This window comes from Globicephala melas, chromosome 4 (genome assembly GCF_963455315.2).
Source record: "Globicephala melas chromosome 4, mGloMel1.2, whole genome shotgun sequence".
Classification (NCBI taxonomy): domain Eukaryota; kingdom Metazoa; phylum Chordata; class Mammalia; order Artiodactyla; family Delphinidae; genus Globicephala; species Globicephala melas.
The window spans coordinates 54342976-54365772 of record NC_083317.1 but is presented as its reverse complement, the minus strand read 5'-3'; the positions used below and the strand labels follow the sequence as shown (position 1 = coordinate 54365772).

General features: G+C 38.4%; 1 protein-coding gene across 10 annotated transcripts in view; it reads right to left on the bottom strand.

The window, feature by feature from the left end:
• The window catches only part of BBX (BBX high mobility group box domain containing), a 277999-nt gene that overhangs the window by 50982 nt on the left and 204220 nt on the right, over positions 1 to 22797 (bottom strand). For all 10 annotated transcript variants that reach the window (XM_030836707.2, XM_030836705.2, XM_060298038.1 and 7 more), the window contains 2 exons: positions 10032 to 10112; positions 6666 to 6740 (listed from right to left, as the gene is read on the bottom strand). In XM_030836707.2, coding sequence (XP_030692567.1) covers positions 6666 to 6740; positions 10032 to 10112 — 156 coding nt within the window. The remainder of the gene's footprint in view (positions 1 to 6665; positions 6741 to 10031; positions 10113 to 22797) is intronic.

Genomic DNA, 22797 nt, shown 5'->3' with positions numbered 1-22797 from the left:
GTTTTGTCTTAGGGCCCCCACTCTTTTTCTTTACACATTTTCTCTCAGTAATCTCATGTAATCTCTCAGTAATCTCTGATGGCTTCTAATATAAGCATAGCTTGTGTAATGCCAATTTGTTATATCATTGTTCATTTCCCTGTTTGTTTGTTTTTTTCTATTTAAGAGACATACACATCCTTTCAAGTAAGAATAATGTAGCTAATACATGTTTTTCAATGACAGGTCAGCTAGTGGTGGAAAGTGTGTGTTATGCTACCCTCCTGGGTAGGGGGCAGTAGCAGGTCATACTGTACAGTATGTTCATGGCTATGCTTTTTATTTTCCTCAAGTTGGATGGTGCTTGCTAATCTGTTAACTCCACTGTAGTCTCTCCTCTGCCTATTATGGAATGTTCTGATAAACAGGGTGGGTGTTAAAAGTATGTGATGTTCAGCAAAAGCGCCAAGAAAAATTATCACCCTGGGTGTTAAAACTGTTAATTTTATAGCTGACTGAGGTAGGGGCGCACACCAAGGAAAGAGGTGGTAAAGATCAAAAGCAAATTAGCTGGAAGGCTTTTGCAATTATGAGGGGTATCATAAACACTGTAGCCTGGGAGGAAATGACTAACAATTGTTGAGTGAATAAATGAATCAGAGAACAAATGAACAATATGAGATGATTGGTCTTCCTTACCTCAAAAGGAATATTAACACTTCTAATAAACCATGTAAGACTTTCACACTAATGAGCTGCAGTGTGAGTATATGGAGTCTGTGTTGAGTGTAATATTCCGTAACATATTGGGCATTCCATCATGAAAATGAATGCTTTAAATGTGCACCTATTGCTTATATCCAATTGTGACGATACCTTGGTGAGATTACGGTTGTATTTATATTGGCAAAGTAAAAGCCTTCTAAGGAAAGTTTTAATGTTCAAATCTACCTGTCTAAATTGTCCAGATTAGCTCCCTGTCTTCAAAGTAAATATGCAATTTTTCAACGCAAAGATATACTCTAGGTGTAAGAGTCAGCCACACAGCAGAGAAGAGGATATGTGGACCAGGCAAGGCTTCCAGACTTGCTAAATAACGGAAGACAACAGCTCCCTTCTGGCATTACATTTGGTCATTAGTCTTCAGTAAACAAGATCTAAACAGTGACAGATGTGTCACTCTACCTGTAAACAACAAAAAATGCAGATAGGAAACTCACTTTGACAAACTTAATGGATCAGAGCCTGGAAGCAGAGTGATGGCTCTTCAGAAGGGCCGAGTTGAATCTAGATGAATTATGAGCATCAATACAGAATGGGAGACAGGCTGAAATGCGAGGAAAACAGGCTCTGCACTCTATATTTCTTTCTAGATCTTGTAAAGCAGATGTATCTTTCTCCCTTTAAACATAAACATTTATGAGGAACCTACAAACAAAATGTTCTTTATTCAATTTCATGGTTCCATGCAGGTTACTTCAATGGGTTTGAAAACTATCAGATTTGGTTAAGAAGGAAAGATATCCTTCTCAGCTTGTGACACGGAGACCCAAGACATAAAAGAAAAAATATTTTCAACTTAAAGAAATGCCCAGGGCTTACTGTTTTTTTAAAAACTGCGTTTCTAGGATAATTGTATTACACGATAAATGACCAATAGCTAATGTCTTCCTAGAGTTATGAACACTTGTAAATGAAATTAATGCGAATGGTCTCTAAGAATTTTGCAAGCCTGATCTTAAAGTGATATTACAAAGCTAAACATTTTTAAAGAGTAAATTGTTTCCTAAATTATACAAACACCTACTTTTCTCTAAGTGCACATAATAGGACTGAGAATCCCTCTGAAAAGGGATGAGGGGTATAAAGTGGTCCACTGGGTAAATTTCTGTTATCTGCCCATTCCTTCCTCACTGAACCCTTTCCCTGTAAGTTCCAAGAGATACCAGAAAGTGCCTTACCAATGCTGATTTAATAACCTGTGGTAAAAATTGCAAACCACAGAGCAGTGATCTCAAATTGCGGTTCCCTAATAGGAAACTTGTTGAAAGTGCAAATTCTCAGGCCCCACTGCAGACTTAATAAGAAACTTTGGGGGTGGGGTTCAGCAATCTGTGTTTGAAGAAGCCTTTGAGGTGACTCTGGTGTATTTTAAAGTTTGAGAATCTCTGCTATAGACTAATTAGAACAAGAATTTCAAGAGTCTTTGTGTTTTCTCAAAGGTGATGGGTGTTTTATGAAATAATTATAAGAGTTTTAGGGATACAATCACAGTAATTATAGGCTATTCTATTTCTACTGCAATAGATATGCTCATAGCAGATTGTAGTAGATAATTTTATTAGTTCATCTAGTTAGCTATTGTTTAGCTTTGAATAAACTAGCCCAGTACTGGGCTGACAATATGGTCAGATCATAACATGAAAGAGACTGAAACTTCTCTTGAGTCAGCTGAGGAAAGTGACTGGAGAGCACAAATATCCTTAGAGAACCATGTACTATACTTTTCTTGTATAATCACATATAACATTTACAAATAAACAACTAAGTATGTAATAATTTAATTTGCTTAGGAATTGTAAGGGCTCTTAATTGTCAATCTATGCAAAATATAACTGGGAAAAATAATATATGGAGTTGAGAAGGGGAACTGTATTTGATTCTAGGGCAGAACATTTTATTTTGGTTTCTCCATCATGCATGTCTTCCTCTGTTAATGATGCCAGAAACAACTCATAATAAGTTTTCAAATTAATTTTTTTAAAGCTTCCTCAAATCTTATAAGTGCACAGTCAAAAACCCTCAGAAGACAAGTGCCATTGAGGAGAGGAGTAACATCTGGAAATGTCTCCCTGCACAAATCCTAAGTAAGAAGAGGTTCTTCCCCAGAAAAAAACTTTCTTTTGGAGGAGTGAGTGTACTGAGCAGTAAGAACAAATTAATTTAAGAGAGGTATGGGATCTTACTCTCCAGAATCACAGGACAGTGGCTGTTACACTATCAAACTGGTTCCTCAGAGCTGCCCAGGGCTTTGAGGCACCTAATAAATCTGATGGTGATCTCACTTAAACAAGAACCACACTCTGAGTGGCAATACCTGTTAGAAATGCATCAGCTGAGGTATATCATACAAACATTTTTAATTAAATTGAAAACTCTTGGTAAATAGTGCATATGTAAATATCAGATGTGTCAAAGACGAGCCACTACGTTCTGATATTCATGCTACAGAGTGTAGAATTTAATCAAAAGGAATATATGGCAAACAACTTCTGTTTTGAAGGAGCTGTTTCTAAAAGGTTGGATGGGACTGCTCAGGTACCAACATTAAAAATAAATTTACAGTCATCATGTCAAAATTCTTTTTTACCTTTGAAAAAATTATTAGTATCAAGTAAAAGGATGTCAATGACTAGAGGAAAGCAAGGAAATATTAAACAAAACTATTGCCCACACAATGAAAAGAAAAGCCTGTTTATCATAATGAAAAATTATGATAAAATCTTAATTTATTCAGATTCATCAAGCAAATTGTTCTTTGTGAAATGATACCATTATATGACATTTTTGTTACCAGTTTTATACAATAGCCCTCAACGAGTAAAGCAAAAACTGTGGCAGAGAAGCCTAAGAGATAAACAGGCCAGAGGGTTGGATCAAGTCATGGTGGTTGACACAAGTGTCCAAAGAGGAAGCAGCATTTGTTTTTTTTTTTAATGTAAGCGCTAAAAGTAATTTTTTCTCATTTTCAAAGTAAGATGCTGGGTTTTCTCTTGCCAAAAGGATATCATTTTACATTTCATTTATGCAGCACTCTTTATGCAAATGAATCAAAGTGATTCAATACATCAATATTAAACAGAACAGTCTTGCTTGTCATTTTCTCTCAACCCTATAAAAAATTGCTTAGTTTATTATATGCATTTTTGCGGTACGCGGGCCTCTCACTGTTGTGGCCTCTCCCGTTGTGGAGCACAGGCTCCGGACGCGCAGGCTCAGCGGCCATGGCTCACGGGCCTAGCCGCTCCGTGGCATGTGGGATCTTCCCGGACCGGGGCACGAACCGGTGTCCCCTGCATCGGCAGGCAGACTCTCAACCACTGCACCACCAGGGAAGCCCCTATTATATGCATTTTTGGTTGAAATTAATAAAAAGGAAAATGGGGAAAGACCTAAAGCAGAAGGCATCTTATTTTTACAAAAGGGATATATTTTATTATTTGTCATATAGTGCTCATTAGAAATGAGCATACGGTTGAGGCCAGGGCTTCTGTGGCAAAATCAAGCATTATCAGATTTGCCTCTCATCATACCAACCAAGAAAATACTCTCTAGTGTGTACTCTCTCTCTCTGGCTGACAATCCGAAGAAATCTAAGATCCTGCATGAGCTGACCTGACCTAAGCCCAGGGTTAAACACTAATAAAAATACTGGCTGAAGCTACATCACACCCAAAGCTAAGCACTGATGATCTAATAGGTCCTATTCACCCCTGCATTCACTGTGAGAGTTATTCATCAACTACAGCATCTAATTTCACTATTGGAAAAATTTAATAAATTGGAATGCTATGGCCTTCACGTTGACAATTTTCCTAAGCTTTTAAAATAAGTTAAAAACAAGGCAAAATGAAATAAATGAATTACTGGAAAGTGTGTATTCTATGTGAACTCTTTAATGAATGCTTGTAAAATGGGTATAAATTCTGGAGCTGATCTGTGATTAGAGAAAAGGCAGCAAAAAGCAATAAGCAGCCTCCCATGTGTATTATGTTAGTAATGGCAAGAGGCATGCCTAAAGTTCTCTATATGTTATAAAATTCCATTCCAATACTTCCTGAGCTCAGTAGTTTTCTGAACCCAATGTGTGTGTGTGTGTGTGTGTGTGTGTGTGTGTGTGCATATATATATATATATATATAAAAAGAAGGCCATACCTCTGCAAACTGAAACTATAAGACACTGATGAAAAAAATCAAAGATGACACAAACAGATGGAGAGATATACCATGTTCTTGGATTGGAAGAATCAATATTGTGAAAATGACTATACTACCCAAAGCCATCTACAGATTCAACGCAAGCCCTATCAAATTACCAATGGCATTTTTCACAGAACTAGAACAAAAAAATCTCAAAATTTGTATCGAGACACAAAAGACCCCGGATAGCCAAAGCAGTCTTGAGGGGAAAAAAGGAGCTGGAGGAATCAGACTCCCTGACTTCAGACTATACTACAAAGCTACAGTAATCAAGACAATATGGTACTGGCACAAAAAGAGAAATATAGATCAATGGAACAGGATAGAAAGCCCAGAGATACACCCACGCACTATGGTCAACTAATCTATGACAAAGGAGGCAAAGATATACAATGGAGAAAAGACAGTCTCTTCAATAAGTGGTGCTGGGAAAACTGGACAGCTACATGTAAAAGAATGAAATTAGAACACTCCCTAACACCATACACAAAAATAAACTCAAAATGGATTAGAGACCTAAATGTAAGACTGGACACTATAAAATTCTTAGAGGAAAACATAGGAAGAACACTCTTTGACATAAATCACAGCAAGATCTTTTTTGGCCCACCTCCTAGAGTAATGGAAATAAAAACAAAAATAAACAAATGGGACCTAATGAAACTGAAAAGCTTTTGCACAGCAAAGGAAACTATAAACAAGACGAAAAGACAACCCTCAGAATGGGAGAAAATATTTGCAAACGAATCAATGGACAAAGGATTAACCTCCAAAATATATAAACAGCTCATGCAGCTCAATATTAAAAAAACAAACAATGCAATCCAAAAATAGGCAGACCTAAATAGACATTCCTCCAACAAAGACATACAGATGGCCAAGAAGCACATGAAAAGCTGCTCAACATCATTAATTATTAGTGAAATGCAAATCAAAACTACAATGAAGTATCACCGCACACCAGTTAGAATGGGCATCATCAGAAAATCTATAAACAACATATGCTGGAGAGGGTGTGGAGAAAAGGGAACCCTCTTGCACTGTTGGTGGGAATGTAAATTGATACAGCCACTATGGAGAACAGTATGGAGGGTCCTTAAAAAACTAAAAATAGAATTACCATATGATCCAGCAATCCCACTACTGGGCATATACCCAGAGAAAACCATAATTCAAAAAGACACATGCACCCCAATGTTCATTGCAGCACTATTTACAATAGCCAGGTCATGGAAGCAACCTAAATGCCCATTGACAGACGAATGGATAAAGAAGATGTGGTACATATATACAATGGAATATTACTCAGCCATAAAAAGGAACGAAATTGGGTCATTTGTTGAGACGTGGATGGATCTAGAGACTGTCATACAGAGTGAAGTAAGTCAGAAAGAGAAAAACAAATATTGTATATTAATGTATATATGTGGAACCTAGAAAAATGGTACAGATGAACCAGTTTGCGGGGCAGAAATTGAGACACAGATGTAGAAAACAAACGTATGGACACCAAGGGGGGAAAGCGGCGGGGCGGCGTGGGTGGTGAGGTGATGAATTGGGAGATCGGGATTGACATGTATACACTGATGTGGATGAAACTGATGACTAATAAGAACCTGCTGTATAAAAAAATAAATAAAATAAAATTCAAAAATTCAAAAAAAAAAGGCAAAACAACAACAACAACAAAAAAGAAGGCCATACCTCTGCAAACTGAAACAAGGCTGATGCTTGACATTGTTTTGAAGGAACATCAGGGTGGGAGGTACCTGAAGATATCTGAAAGGAAACAAATAATTTTTAAAGCACAAGGACATTTTACCATAACAGACTCATAGATTCTGCCAAATATTTCCACTGTACACACACATAAAGATTAAGACATGAGTCATCACCCTCAATCCCTTTTAGAAAAACAGTATCAATGATAAATGAAGACAAAGGCCATGTTTCTAAAAACACATGTGGAAAGAACAAAAAAGACTGAGTTTGGCTCATTTGCCTTGTCTCTTGAAAGGGTGTCAGATATGTATCAAATAGCAGTTGAGGACACCTGTAGAGATAAATTTCCTTATTTTAGTGAATTTTCTAAAATATTATTAAAAGTTGAAAGCTGCAAGTAAATCTCTCTCCTCCCTACAGCACTCCCCTCAAGCTGTTCTCTGCTTTGAGACAGCTGTGAAACAGGGTTGGAGAAGCAAACCATGTGGGTCAGAGTATCTGGGACTGAATCGTAGTTCTGCTACTCACTAGCTACATGACCTTGGGCAGCTCAGCTAATCTCTCTTGAGATTTATTTTTCCCAACTGTAAACTGATGATGATGATAATCCCCATTTTACAGGATTATGGTAAGAAGAAAATAAGCCATAGAATACACTGCCTGGCATGGCACCAAAACTCAATAAATTGTTTATTGAATACGAACAGCATTTCTTTATTTTATAACACCATGCATCCTCCCATCCAACACACACACACACACACACACACACATACACACACACACACACACACACACACACACACACACCCCTCAGGTGTCTGACAGTGGATAGAGGATTCTGTCACACCATCCTTGCTTCAGCTAGGAGAACTTTTGTTTCTATTTGGTGATTATGGTAGCCTCATTAAAAGTCTGCTCTGAGGGCCACATGGAAATAGTTTTTAGGATGTTTTGAGAGCAAGGTCAGTTATTAATTTTGGTTTCAAAGTGAACAAAGTTTCTATACAACTACAAACTAGGGTGAAAATGAGTCACAAGTGCAGAAAGCGTGAGCATTGTAAATTCAGCCCATTTCCAGTTCCACAAAAGTCTTTTTCTTCAATTAACTGTGCTCACCGACTCCATCAAAGGGAACTTACTGAGCAATACATGCAGCTTGATCATGACTCCTCAATCCCAGCAATCACTTTTTCATATTAATTAAATTAAGTTGTTTAGAAAAACAATGGAGCCAGTTGGTGATACAATATCAAAGTCAATTTTAGGGATAAGAAAAAATTAGAAGAGAGCCTGATGGAATTATTGACTCTATTCACTGCTGAAGGCATTAGGAAAATTTTAATTCCACCGTATCTTTTGCATCAGACAAATAAGGATTTTTAGAACAAATATCAGTAAAAAGAAAAGAGATCTCCCAGATCCTATTTAACAAACTAGACATATACAAATTGTCGTAAATGGCTAAGATCTAACCAAGTACTTTGAAAATATTTCAGGGTAAAGATGTAGAACTCTTCTTGGTCAAACCATGAAACCTATCATTTCAAAAGACCTCCATGTGCAAGCTTTGACAGACTGCAGATATGAATCCACAAGGATGTTCCTGAAATCCTGGGAATTATAAACTGTAGGTCTTACTTCCGACATGACTTTTCACTCCTACAAACCCTCTATAAAAGTTAAAGAAAATAAATAGTTTGTGTAAGGGGAAATGCCTGACCTACAAGATATTTCTTTTCTTTTTTTTTTTTTTTTTTTGCGGTACGCAGGACTCTCACTGTTGTGGTCTCTCCCGTTGCGGAGCACAGGCTCCGGATGCACAGGCTCAGCGGCCACGGCTCACGGGCCCAGCCGCTCCGCAGCATGTGGGATCTTCCCGGACCGGGGCATGAACCCATGTCCCCTGCATCGTCAGGCAGACTCTCAACCACTGCGCCACCAGGGAAGCCCATACAATGTATTTCTTCCAGGATTAAATTAGATAGTGAACAAAACAGAACCAGTAGTATAAACAATCTAGATTTTTGAAAAGCATTTCACAAGTCTTTAAACAAAAGGATGTTTCTCCAAATTAATATTGGGATAAAGGAGATGTTGACATGAATAGGGAGCTCCTGAAGAAATATTAGGTTAGGGTCAGGGATCTCTTTGGAATCTGGTTTGCTGTAGTAACCAAAAACATGCACGTGTGTCAACACACCCAAAATTTCATGTGAAATTTGAGAGATTTCACTACATCTTTCACCAGGGTTCACTGGTTAAGTATCTCTGCTTTCAAAGTTGAGACTAACATTATTTAATATGTCTAAAACTACTGTTTAAAAGGGAGTGCAGATTGAATCTGCTATTACATTAAATTCTTGAGGAAACAATATAAAAAACAATTGGAATTCATGGCACATCTCACAGAGAGCAGAAAGGAAAGTGATAGATAAGGAGTATTATGTGAGCAAATATATATTAAAACATTCTGGTGATATCAGCAGGACATTTAGGCACATAATAAACAATGTCATAAAAGGAATGACCTAATATGCCAGTGTGAAAAGTAATTCTGCCAATGAAATGTTGAGAACCACCAGGAAAGGACACTAGAGGAGAAAAAATTCTGAAACTAAAAATATGCTCTCCTTTGTACAAAACTGTACCACAAGGGGCAAACATTAGGAAGGATGACAGTGTGAAAGAAGGTCTAGTGAAAGACAATTGGAATGATCAAGGGAAGACCATGTGGTTTAAAGTTTAGAAAAAAGTAATCAATGATGGCTCCATATTGAGTTCTAGGGTAAATGCAGATATTTTGGGAAGCAGTCTTAACCTTTAGACTTGATGTCAAGGATAATGTGCTTTTCTACATCATCTCTGAATATGTCAGAGACATACTGAGCCAAACAGGTCTGACACAAGACATAAGATTTTGAAAACTGCCAACTGCATGCTAAAGTTTCAATTAAGAGAAGTTTACTTAAAATAAATAAAAAGGAATGCACAGCCAATAACCATGAGTCAATTCTGTCTTCTGATTTAATACCTGACAAATCAATATCTGATAAATGACTAAGTTCTAAAAATAGTTCAATTATATTCTTAACTTCCCTATCCATGAATAAAAATTAGTGATGAGGTTTCAGTGCAATAATATTTAGTATGAGTTAATAACAAGCTTCTATAAACATATTTATTCCTTAATTAAGAGACTCTAAAGTTCCAGAATTTGGTACTATTTTCCGTTTTATGATTACTTGAGCTAAGAACGCAGGGTTCTTCTTTGCTTTAAGTTACTTTCATTAGCCCAAATTTAAGCTCACTTTACAATTTCATTAAGTATAAATTGTAATATATTACCTCGGCAAACTGAAATAGTGGTGACTTCTGACGCAATTCAGAGGATTCTGAAACATCAGGTCTGCAGGTGCCAGAGGATATCTGAAACAAAGAAAGGTGGTATGAGGCATCATAAGAATAGCTTCTGGAAGACAACAGAAGACAAATGTCACGTAAAACATTCCTATCTGAGGAAGGAATGGTTTTGACTCCCCAAATTTGAGGCAGTACTGTGACAAAAAGGTAGTTATATTCTGCAAAGTCTTACACAAGGTTTTATCAAGTTTTATATGTTCATTCAACTTCTAAATAATGCCATAAATTGTAGGAGATAGACAGGACAATGCATTTCAGAAAAATTACTATTAATCAAAGAGAAATGTCTACAATGATGCCTATTTGATCTCTTGGCTTTCTGCAACCAAATCCAAAGAATATCTACTTCTTCCATGTTCTGTGTTTCCCCACTATTTCATATAACCTGACCACATGAAAACGCAAATGAGTTTCGATTATAAACCTTTTGGGAAAACAAAACTAAGGTCCAATTTTTGTTTTCCAGGGCTTTCATGTATTTATATATATACAAGCCCCAATCTTAGAAAAGTTAGTACTATTTTCCTAAGAGAAATTTCCTTTATAATATATTCTTGTATATTATTTACGACACTGGGTAAACATTTAACGCTCTACCATCTTTACCTGTGATTTTCATTATTAACAACAGTTACAGAAACACCACTAATTTTTTTAAAAATTCTTGCTGTTTATCAAGTACTATTCTCAGGATACATAATTCCTCTTTATCTCAATGTTAAAAATTGACCCATTTCTGCATTTGGGTGAAATAATAACTTAGGTGGTAGCCTATAATTCAAAAGTCACAGGAGTCATAGAATGTTAGAGAGGAAGGATTTCAGCATCCCTCTGATCTAACCCTTTTTACAGATAAAGGAACGTAGGACCAGACAGGTAAATGACGTCTCTACTCCCCAACATTCAATAATCCCCTTATTCTTTATTATTATAGCACTTAGCACTGACCACCACAAGCATAAATATCTGTTTATGGTGCAACTTCTCCCAGGGATTTTGTATAATGCAGAATCCTCAACATTACCTGGGCACAATGTAGATACTCAAGTATTTGTTGAATTAGCTAAATCAAAATTGACAACATGTCTTCTAAACACCAAAACAGTGTGTCCCCTCTCTCTCCTTTCCTGAATGACAAGGTTAGAGAGTCTCAGGGAACAAGTTATCTTTCACTTTAGAGGAAAAATAAAAGTTAAAAATACTTTTTAATAACATGTTTCTGACAACAAAATAATCCAAGATCACTATTGAAAATCTGAAAAAAAAAAAAAACACAGAAGAATCATCTCCCAAAGATATGCACTGGTAATATTCCATGCATATTCTTCCAGTTGTGTGTATAGATAATGTTTTCAACAGAAATGGGACGATGTATTACAGTTACAAAATGTTCGTTTTTAACAATACATTGATTTTCCTGTTATTAAACCTTTTCCTATGTAATTTTAATAGCTGCATGTGATTAAATTAGATGGTTGAATCTATGGAAAAAGCTGGCAGTCACCCAGGTTATGTTCCTAAAACTAGAGTTTCTCACTGAACTTCTTCAGTAGACATGGAAGATGTGTTTCTCTAACAACGTCATAGGCCACTGGGCAGGAATAAGCATTTAAAATTTTAATGGTCACCTTTGGATTTGAAAGGGTAATGGCCAACTTCTTCCAGTGATAAGCTCCACAGAAAAGGTGCAGAAGCTTTAGTTAATTTGCCACCTGTGGTTTGGCTGCCAAAGCTTGATTCCCTCCCTGTCACTCGACTATTTGAAAACTAGTGTGCCAAAAAGTCCAGAAGTTTTTATTTGCTTTCTAAAACTTTGAAACCTAGGAGACACAAAATGTACTAAAAAAGGCCAGCAAATCCTGAAATTACTAGCCACCAAAAATTCCTTCATTGGAAGGAATACTTGAATGAACTGTATCTTTATAATTTCTAAACAATGAAAAAAAATCAATACTGTCCTGGTTTATAAAGAAATCCTGTGTGCTTAACCCCTATATATCTTGGTAAATAATCAAAATTTTGCTTAAAATTGAGCCTAGGGAATTCCCTGGCAGTCCAATGGTTAAGGATTTGGTGCTTTCACTGCCGTGGCCCAGGTTCAATCCCTGGTCGGGGAACTAAGATCCCACAAATTGCGTGGCCAAAAATTAAAATAAAATAAAATAGAGCCTAGGACTAAATAAAAATTATAAAGTGACTCTATAAAACTTTAATAATGTAGGTTGTACACATGACAGAAAGCTATGGAGATATTTAGAATTAAGTATATTATCATATAGGGTAACTACCCTATATAAAGCCTATATAATATATAACACATATTTTTATTTCGAATCCCATGATGCAGATGCATGAGAGTTATCATTTATGAGATTAGTTAACCTATGGCTCAATTAGAGTTCATATTAACTGTAAGAAGAAAAGTCAACTTTCTTTTAGGTGCCATTATAGATAATATGGCCATGACTATGCATCTAGTCATAAAGGTTTAAAGTTAAATGAGAGCCTCTGCAATCATTATGATGGACGGTCTTAAATAAAACTTTCTATTTGTATGGAGAATTCAAATGTAAGTACTTATCAAGACATCTATAATCCTACACGTTATGTCAATTGTACTATGCAATCAGAGAAGTCTATGCGTGCGTGTTTGTGCTCCCCACGCACCTGATGCACAATAGATGCACGATGAATACTGGTTGACTGACTTGATTCTCTGTGTTTATGAATATGAGGAATCTCAATGACCTGGCCAGGAATCACACAACAAAGGCTGTCCAGTGGTTAAAACAGCAATTATAGTCACTGAGGCTATGCATTTTACTGTAGTGGACAATGTCTCCTTTTAAAATCTAGTTACTCTTACTTTAAAGCACTGTGGGTTTAGCCTTTATTTTCAGTGTAGTATAATGCAAACAGCACAAAATTAGGAGCCAGAAGAGTTGGCTTACTACTAAGCTGTGTGGTTACCTGACTTTCTAGGCCACATAATGAACAGAAGCAGCAAATCAGAAGGGGCCAAGAGTGGGGATAAGAAAAAGGAAGAGGGGCTTCCCTGGTGGCGCAGTGGTTGGGAATCCACCTGCCACTGCAGGGGATGCGGGTTCGAGCTCTGGTCTGGGAGGACCCCACATGCCACAGAGCAACTAGGCCCATGAGCCCACGTGCCACAACTACTGAAGCCCGCGCGCCTAGAGCCCATGCTCTGCGACTGCAACAAGAGAAGACACCGCAGTGAAAAGTCCGCACACCGCAACGAAGAGTAGCCCCCGATGACCACCACTAGAGAAAGCCCGCGTGCAGCAACAAAGACCCAACGCAGCCAAAAATAAATAAAATAAATAAATTAAAAAAAAAAGGAAGAGCACTGAAAAAGAAACAATGCCACCAGCAAGAAGACACAGAGCGAAAAGACTGTAGGCACGATTTAAAAAAAAAATTTTATTGAAGCATAGTTGATTTACAACACAAATGTTCTATAAAGCATTGTAGTCTATTTAAAACAAATAACCAGGGCTTCCCTGGTGGCGCAGTGGTTGAGAGTCTGCCTGCCGATGCAGGGCACACGGGTTCGTGCCCCGGTCTGGGAAGATCCCACAGGCCGCGGAGCGGCTGGGCCCGTGAGCCATGGCCGCTGAGCCTGCGCGTCTGGAGCCTGTGCTCCGCAATGGGAGAGGCCACAACCGTGCGAGGTCCGCGTACCGCAAAAAAAAAAAACACAAGAAACAAATAACCAAAATATTGGGTGTAAGATAGGCTTAAGGATGTACTGTACAACATGGGGAATATAGCCAATATTTTGTAAAAACTGTAAATGGAAAGTAACCTTCCAAAATTGTATTAAAATTTTAAAAAATCTCGGTTATTTAGTAAAGTGGATTATCACAAAAAATAAATTAAAAAAATAATAAAATAGAGCAAGTAGTCCTAAAATTTTTCCTAAATGTAATAATTAATATTTCTAACTGTGATTCTAAGTTGTCAAGATAAGAATAATTATAAAATATATCACTTATTAAAAGGCAGAAATGCATGTGATACATGCTAGACATATTTCCAACTAAAATCTCAAAATGTAAAAATGGTTGAATGACATGGAAAATGTACTGAGGTAGAATTCATTCTTGAGTGTTTGATAAATGAGGCATCCAGTGCAAGTGTATATATTTGTGCATACATGTAAATGTTTGGCAAAGAAATCTGGCATTACATCCACATGGAAGGAAGAGGTTATTTCCCACAAAAGACTCCTGTTTAATGTTATTAGAGGATCCTAGACCTTGTCACCTTGCAATATCACCTTGCTGTTTGTATTTACAGTATCATAAATTACTTATTAGATGGGGTATGCTTTTTACGGAGAAACATCATTCTTCAACAACCATTCTTCAGCTAAAGCCAGCTTACTTTCTAAACATAACAAAATATAGAGATCGAAGATATCTGTTCATCAATTAAGAGGAAAGAAAAAATACCAAATAAGTAGAGATTCAATAAAGGGAGGAAAAAACCCAAGAAGCTCTTTTTAGAAATAGTCTCTGAAATAATCCATAAAGCCACTAGGTGTTGCTACATGCCCAATAAAGAAAACTGCTAAAGGGATTTTAAAAGCAGTTTTGTTAACAACGTACGTTTTCAACTTCCCTTAAATCCAATCTTCCCTTTAAATTAGCTATAATTCTCAATAACCAAGGAAGGGGAATGATTAGTATAATTAAGAATTATGACGAGGTAATACTTTTTCCCCACAGGCAAAATGCACATCATGATAATGAGAGCCATAGAAACATGATCCAGCCCCTTGATATAAAACAAGATCAAGCCACTCAGATGCACTGTTTGGAAAGCTAGGTTTTATTAAGAGCCCATTCCTACTTCACAAGGCACAAGACCACAGACACAGAGCTGGATCGTGATGGACACATAGTCAACAAAAGGGATGAAGTACACTGGTTGTATCTGAACTCCACATCCCTGCTCTTGCTAATTTAAACATTTACTGATTACTCACTCCTTCAACAAACATTCAATAAACACCCATTACATACCAGCCACAAAGACTGCTGTTCCCTTTCAAGAAGCTTACATCCCACTTGTGTGCATTATATGCTGGGGAATAAAATGAGACTAAGGGGATGTGTCTGGCCGTTAAGTTGCTTGCATTTCAATGCAGGAGACAGCTACACATTAAGAACGGACGTGCCTCTTGGTGGAATATTACAAGGTCTGTGGGAGGACAGAGAAGCAGCCTTCATTCTTTCTGGAGAGAGATGGAAGAAGTAAGGTAAGTAGCATCTGAGATCTCCCTAGAAGGAACACCAGAATTGTGGAAATGATGTGGTCACAGCAGGAGGAAAAGCATGGAGGAAGTGCCCTGTGTGTGTGAGAAGCAGTGACTTGCCCTGTGTGACTGAAGCCTGAGATGCCCGGGAGTGCAGTGGGAGATGAATCAGACTGAGAGGGAACTGAATGCTAGGTTAAGAAGTCTGAAAATTAGGCTGGAGGCAATGGGGAGTCAGCCAAGGTTTTCAGTCAGAGGAGCGGCATGATGAGAGATGTGTAGTTAAATAATTCTGTCAGTGGAGTGCAGGATGACCTTGGCTGGGGAGTGACTGGAGGCAAGAGACCAAATAGAAGGTTAAGGAAATAAACCAGCTGAGATGCAGGGCCCCAATTAAATCAGAGATGGCATTTGCCAGGGCTCAGTAATTGCCTGGAAAGGTGTCAGGGCGGAGGGAGAGGGGTCAGTCAGTGCCAGTGTTCCTAAGGTAAGTTAAACCCTTTCACCGAAAGAGTGAATACGAGAGAAGGAAGACTGTTTAGGCAGTGGTGGAAGGCGGGGTTGTCTTCTTCTGGAGGAGAAGGGTTGGGGGTACAGGATTCCATTTCAGAGTTCAAGGACAAAGATCCCGTGTGACTCCAAGGCCCAGTGATCTGATTCTCACCCTCATTCAGCCTGGCCCAGGCTTTCCTACGATTGGCAGCTTTTGCCAGGTATCCTTCTATAACGGAGGACCTGAGTGATCACTTAATTTGCATTTAATATGAGATGTTAAATGAAGCTCTGAAATGGACTTGAGCTTTTAAACACAGGTGAATTCAACGTAAGTATATTACATACAAGTTAGTCCTTCAAAACCTACTTAAGGACTAAAATGAAGCCACTCTTAATTAAACCTAAATGAGGTAAAGGAGCACCTGAGGACTAAAGCAGCGCACCTGACTGGCGGACACTAGGACTGGGCTGCAGTTGAGAGACAGCGGGGCCACCCTGAGGAGCGCAACCCAACAGCACCGCATAGAGTTGTGAGCGCCTCAGAATCAGAATGTAAGTCAAGTCATTTGGCCGAGAGGAAGGATAAGTCCCTGGTTTTTCTCAAGGCGCCAGGGCTACCAGAGTCAAGTTTCCTATCATTCTAAGCCGTGTGGCAGAGCACTAGGATGGAAGTCCAGGACAGACTCCAGGTCACCTCTACAAACTGCTATAGTAGTTGAGACAAACCATAGCATCTTCCTGCCTCAGTTTCCTCATTTGATGAAACAGGTAACAACGCTACTGACGTCTTCACAGGACACTGTGAGAACAGAATGCAGTCGTGTATACAAACGTGCTCTCAACGACAACGTAGCAGCAACAGTACCACCCTTCTCGTTTACCTTCTTGTTCTCTATTCTCCTCTTTCTCTTCCCGCTCACTTGTTGCCCACCTTCCCCACTACCCCTTCCCACCACCTCTGGGAGACGGAAGAGCTCATGTGAGTTCACCACTGTCTTGAGCAATGCAGCCTAGGAACTCAACGAGGACAGATGCTTGTCAATCTGGTTGGGTAGAAGGACTTGATTCTCCGGGCTTTGAGCCCCACTGCAGAGAGATGGAAGAGGCTGGGCTGGATGGGCAGTTCCAGCCAAAGTGGGCAGTGAGGAGTGACATGAAAAGGAGAGGTTTCTACCCGGAGTTGAGAAAGCTCAAAGAGCCTATTTAATGTAAAATTTAAGTATAGTATTTCCTCACAAAATATGTTTAAAAGCTATAAAACTGTGAGAAGGGAAATTAACAGCTTCAGTGAGAAGGGGGCAAGAGTTGGGGGTAGGGTTGGAATTCAGTGGATTTAGGCATCCTGGAGTAGTCAAATATAGTAGCCTAAGAGAGGCACATGTCAAACTAGCTCAAATGTACCAACAGGCAGTAAAATAATTTTCCCCACTTCACTGATATCAGATATTATAAGAAAGGGGAAAACTTTCAATTTTATCAAAAATCTGTATTTGTTTTAAATTTAAAACTCACAGTGTTTTAAATATAGACATATTCATTAACAAGTATTGGTATTATCACCTTTTCTCTATCTTAGATTTCACCCACCTCATTGCTTAATAGAAAATATACAGGTTTAAATCCTAGTATAATGACTTTCTTGCTCTATGACCTTAGACAGGCTATTTAACCTCTCTAGCCTAGTTTCCTCATTTACGAAATGTTGAATAATAAATCAACCTCTTAAGGCTCATGGAAGGATGAAATGAGATAATCAGTGTAAGTGCTTAGTACAGTACTTGGTCCCCAGAAAGCACTCATGAAATGGCTGAGTAAGGGTGCAGACACCACTGTATAAGTGGCCCGAGTTGAGGTCAGGTGGGTGGGGACCGAATCACAAAGGTCCCTGTAGGCTATATGAAGACTGAAGCTAGTCCCCCTGGGTTCAAATCCTAATTCTGTCACTTCATAGCTACACAATCTTGAACAGATTATTTGCTCAATGTGAATACGCTGCTAGTAAAACATACCATAGCCTGTAGGAGTAATAGCCTGACATAATATAAGCTTTCAAGTTAAGTATGAAATACCAAGAATAAATTATGGTAATAATACTAGGTACCTACAAGAATGCTTTTCAGGAGAGGTGAAAATGCCTTACAGGTTTTATTTAATTAATCTTCATAGATGTCTTGGGAGTTAAAAGCAAGTGGGTATTATTATTATTTTTTAACATCTTTATTGGAGTATAATTGCTTTACAATGGTGTGTTAGTTTCTGCTTTATAACAAAGTGAATCAGTTATACATATACATATGTTCCCATATCTCCTCCCTCTTGCATCTCCCTCCCTCCCACTCTCCCTATCCCACCCCTCTAGGTGGTCACAAAGCACCAAGCTGATCTCCCTGTGCTATGCTCCCTGTGCTATGCGGCTGCTTCCCACTAGCTATCGGTTTTACATCTGATAGTGTATATAAAAAGAAACGAAATTGAGTTGTTTGTAGTGAGGTGGGATGGACCTAGAGTCTGTTATACAGAGTGAAGTAAGTCAGAAAAAGAAAAACAAGTGGGTATTAATAGTTCCATTTTACAGGATGGAAGGCAAAGAAAAACGTGGCTTGATCGTAACTCTACTGTCGTATCTCTTCATTCCAACAAAAGAACTAGGCATTCTGAAATCACAGACCCAGGTCTAATATTACTTCCCGAACACCTGAAAGTTTGCCTTCAGTTCATTCATTCAACTAAATAGATATTGATACCATCACACCTTTTCATCAGCCAAGATTACTCTGCCTAACTTTTCTTATTTTCTTTTATTTCCTAAACCATCTTTTCTGTTCTAGCCAGATGACTTTCTGGTGCTCACTTAGGTCCAATACTGAAATGTCAACCTTTCCAATATTATTCCAAGCTGTTCTATATTATTATGTGTTGAATAATCTCCCCTTCCATTTCTGAAATGTATCACTCCCTGCCTTTATTTTTTAAATTTAATTTAGCTTTACATTTTTATTAAAATAAGTTAAAAATATAACACTATAGAAATTTTCAGTCCTGAAGATTACTTCTAGAAATTCTAGATCAAATACTTATACTTTATTTATTACATTTTCATCTTCAGATAGTAACTCACCGATATGAATCATAAAGGCTTAACTCAATGTAACTGCCTTCTCTTTAGCTCTTCCCAGAGTTTGATGTGAACATTATTACTTTTATTTCTTCTATTTTTTCTTTCTTGTTCTTTTAAAGTAAAAAGGAAAAGTGTTCACTTAAGCTGCTAGACACTGTAGAATGGACTGGCTCTCCATAGCCCCCTGGTTAGCATATTTTAAGCTTATACCATATTTTCTTGATTAAAAAGCTTCATTTGTTTTTCAGCTTCTGTTTGCTAAAATCTCATATTCATTGGAAACACTCATTTCCATTTCCTTCACTATTATGGGGTTATTTCCTAATAAGACTTCTATGCTTACATTTCACTGGGTGTCAGTAGAGACAAGCTTAGGCTGCTATTTTGAGTGTGTGTGTGTGGGGGGGGGTGTAGGGTGTCACTCCCTGATGGCTGCGTTGCTCAATACAGGCAAACCTTGGAGATACGGCGGGTCCGGTTCCAGACCACCACAATCAAAAGTGAATATTGCAATAAAGCTAGTCTCACAAAGTTTTTGGTTTTCCAGAGCATATAAGTTATGTTTACACTATAATGTAGTCTATTAAGTGTACAATAACATTATACCTAAAAAAAAAAAGGACATGCTTTAATTTTACAATGCCTTATTGCTAAAAAATGCTATCATCTGAGCCTTCAGTGAGTCATCCTTTTTCTGATGGAGGGTCTTGCCTCGACATTGATGGCTGCTGACTGGTCAGGGTGGTTGGTGGTAGATGACAGTTAGAGAGGCTGTGACAATTTCTTAAAATAAGACGACAATGAAGTTTGTCACATTAATTGACTCTTCCTTTCATGAACGATTTCTCTACAGCATGCAATGTTGTTTGATACCATTTTACCCACAGCAGAACTTCTTTCAAAATTGGAGTCAATCCTCTCAAACCCTGCCACTGCTTATCAATTAAATTTATGTCACACTGTAAATCCTTTCTCATCATTTCAACAATCTTCATAGCATCTTCACCAGGAGTAGATTCCAGCTCAAGAAACCACTTTCTTTGCTCCATTAGAAGCAACTCCCCATCTGTTAAAGTTTTATCATGAGATTGAAGCAATTCAGTCACATCTTCAGCTCCTAATTCTAGTTCTCTTGCTATTTCCACCACATCTGTAGTTACTTCCTCCATGCAAGTCTTTTTTTTTTTTTTGAGGTACGCGGGCCTCTCACTGTTGTGGCCTCTCCCATTGTGGAGCACAGGCTCCGGACGCGCAGGCTCAGCGGCCATGGCTCACGGGCCCAGCCACTCCGCGGCATGTGATCTTCCCGGACCGGGGCACGAACCCGTGTCCCCTGCATCGGCAGATGGACTCTCAACCACTGCACCACCAGGGAAGCCCCTCCATGCAAGTCTTGAACCCTTCAATGTCATCCATGATGGTTGGAATCAACTTTTTCCCAACTCCTGTTAATGTTTATGTTTTTGTTTGTTTTTTATTTTTTTGGCCGCACTGCACAGCTTTTGGGATCTTAGTTCCCCGACCAGGGATCGAACCCAGGCCTTGGCAGTGAAAGCGCCAAGTCCTAACCACTGGACCGCCAGGGAATTCCCTTAATGTTGATATTTAGATCTCTTCCCATGAAACGCAAACATTCTTAATGGCATCTAGGATGGTGAATCCTTTCCAGGAGGTTTTCAACTAATTGACTTTGCCCAGATCCATCAGAGGAATCACTATATATGGCAGCTACAGCCTTACAAAATGTATTTCTTAAATAATAAGACTTGAAAGTCGAAGAGACTCCTTGTTCCATGGGTGGCAGAATGGATGTGTTAGTAGGCATGAAAACATTAGTCTCGTTGTGCATCTACATCAGAGCTCTTGGATGACCAAGTGCATTGCCAATGAGCAGTAATATTTTAAAAGGAATCTTCTTTTCTAAGCAGTAGGTCACAACAGCGGGTTTAAAATATTCAGTAAACTGTTATAAACAGATATGCTGCCATCCAGGTTTTGCTGTTCCACTTATACAGCACAGGCAGAGTTGGTTTAGCCTAACTCTTGAGGGCCCTAGGATTTTCCGAATGGTAAATGAGCACTGATTTCAATTTAAGTCACCAGCTGCATTAGCCCCCAACAAGAGAGTGGGTTTGTCTTTTGAAGCCTGAAAGTCAGACATCGACTTCTCCTCCCTAGATATGAAAGCCCTAGATGGCATCTTCTTCCAGTAGAAGGCTGTTTCATCTACACTGAAAATCTGCTGTTCCGTGTAGCCACCTTCATGAGGTATCTTAGCTAGATCTTTGGGAGAACCTGCTGCAGCTCCTACATCAGCACTTGCTGCTTCACCTTGCCCTTTGATGTTATGGAGATGGCACCTTTTCTTAAAGCTCATGAACCAGCCTCCGCTGGCTTCAAACTTCTCTTCTGCAGCTTCCTCACCTCTCAGCCTTCACAGAATTGAACAGAGTTACGACCTTGCTCTGGATTAGGCTTTGGCTTAAGGGCATGTTGTGTCTGGTTTGATCTTCTAACCAGACCACTAAAACTTCTCCATATCAGCAATGAGACTGTTTCACATTCTTATCATTTGTGTGTTAAATGGAACAGTACTTTTAATTTCCTTCAAGAACGTTTCCTTTGCATTCACACCTTGGCTGTTTGGCGCAAGAGGGCTCACTTTCAGCCTTCCCCAGCTTTCAACATGCCTTCCTCACTAAGCTTGATCATTTCTAGCTTTCGATTTAAAATGAGAGACATGTGACTCTTCCTTTCACTTGAACACTTAAGAGACCAGTGTAGAGTGATTAACTGATTTAATTTCAACATTGTTGTGTCTCAGGGAATAGAGAGGCCTGAGGAGAGGGAGAGAGATGAGGGGGAGGGGGGGACTGCTGGTTGGTGGAGCAGTCAGAACACACACAACCTTTATCAGTTAAGTTCGCTGTCTCATATGGGTGTGATTTGTAGCACCCCCTCCCCAAATTACAGTAGTAACATTAAAGATCGCTGATCACAGACCACCATAACAAATATAATAATAAGGAAAAGTCTGAAATACTGCAAGAATTAACAAAATGTGACACAGAGATATGAAGCGAGTAATACAGTTGAAAAAATGTTGCCAATAGACCTGCTGGACACAGGGTTGCCATAAACCTTCAATTTGTAAAAAAATGCAATATCTGCAATAAAATGAGGTATGCCTATACATTTATTTTGCTTCTTAAATCCATAAACTCTTTAATAACAAACACTGCTTTTTAAAATTTATCCCAAGTATGTAATGCATTTCAATGTACTCTGGGTATAAAGAAAATACAGGACTGATCATTTATGTGAAAAAGAAACAAACAAACTATAAATGCCATTTTTATCCCTTTTATTCATCAGAGACACAAATCACAGAACCAAGCTTGGCTTAATAACAGTAGCATATAAAAATGTTGACCTGATAACGCCAAAAATCTATTGTGGCAGATTCAGAGTTAATCAGAAGACTGAGAAAAAAAGGAGAAAACTCAAACATTTTGCTTGTTATTATTTGTTCACTGCTATCTCAAGAACATATAATTTCTCTCTGAAAACCCTAAGAGCACATCACATGTAGATCTGGGAAATTGTACAGGCCAAAGAAGCTTTTAACCTGGAATTTTATTGTTCCCGTAACAGCAAGCCTCTCTACCTTCTAGAACTGTTTTTAAAAATACAGCTATTACCTATATTAAATTTTCTATATTAAAAAAATAGACTTTTGAGGACTTTTTCTATGTGGTTAGGTTTTAGGCTATTGAACAAAGGAAAATCTCCCTTTA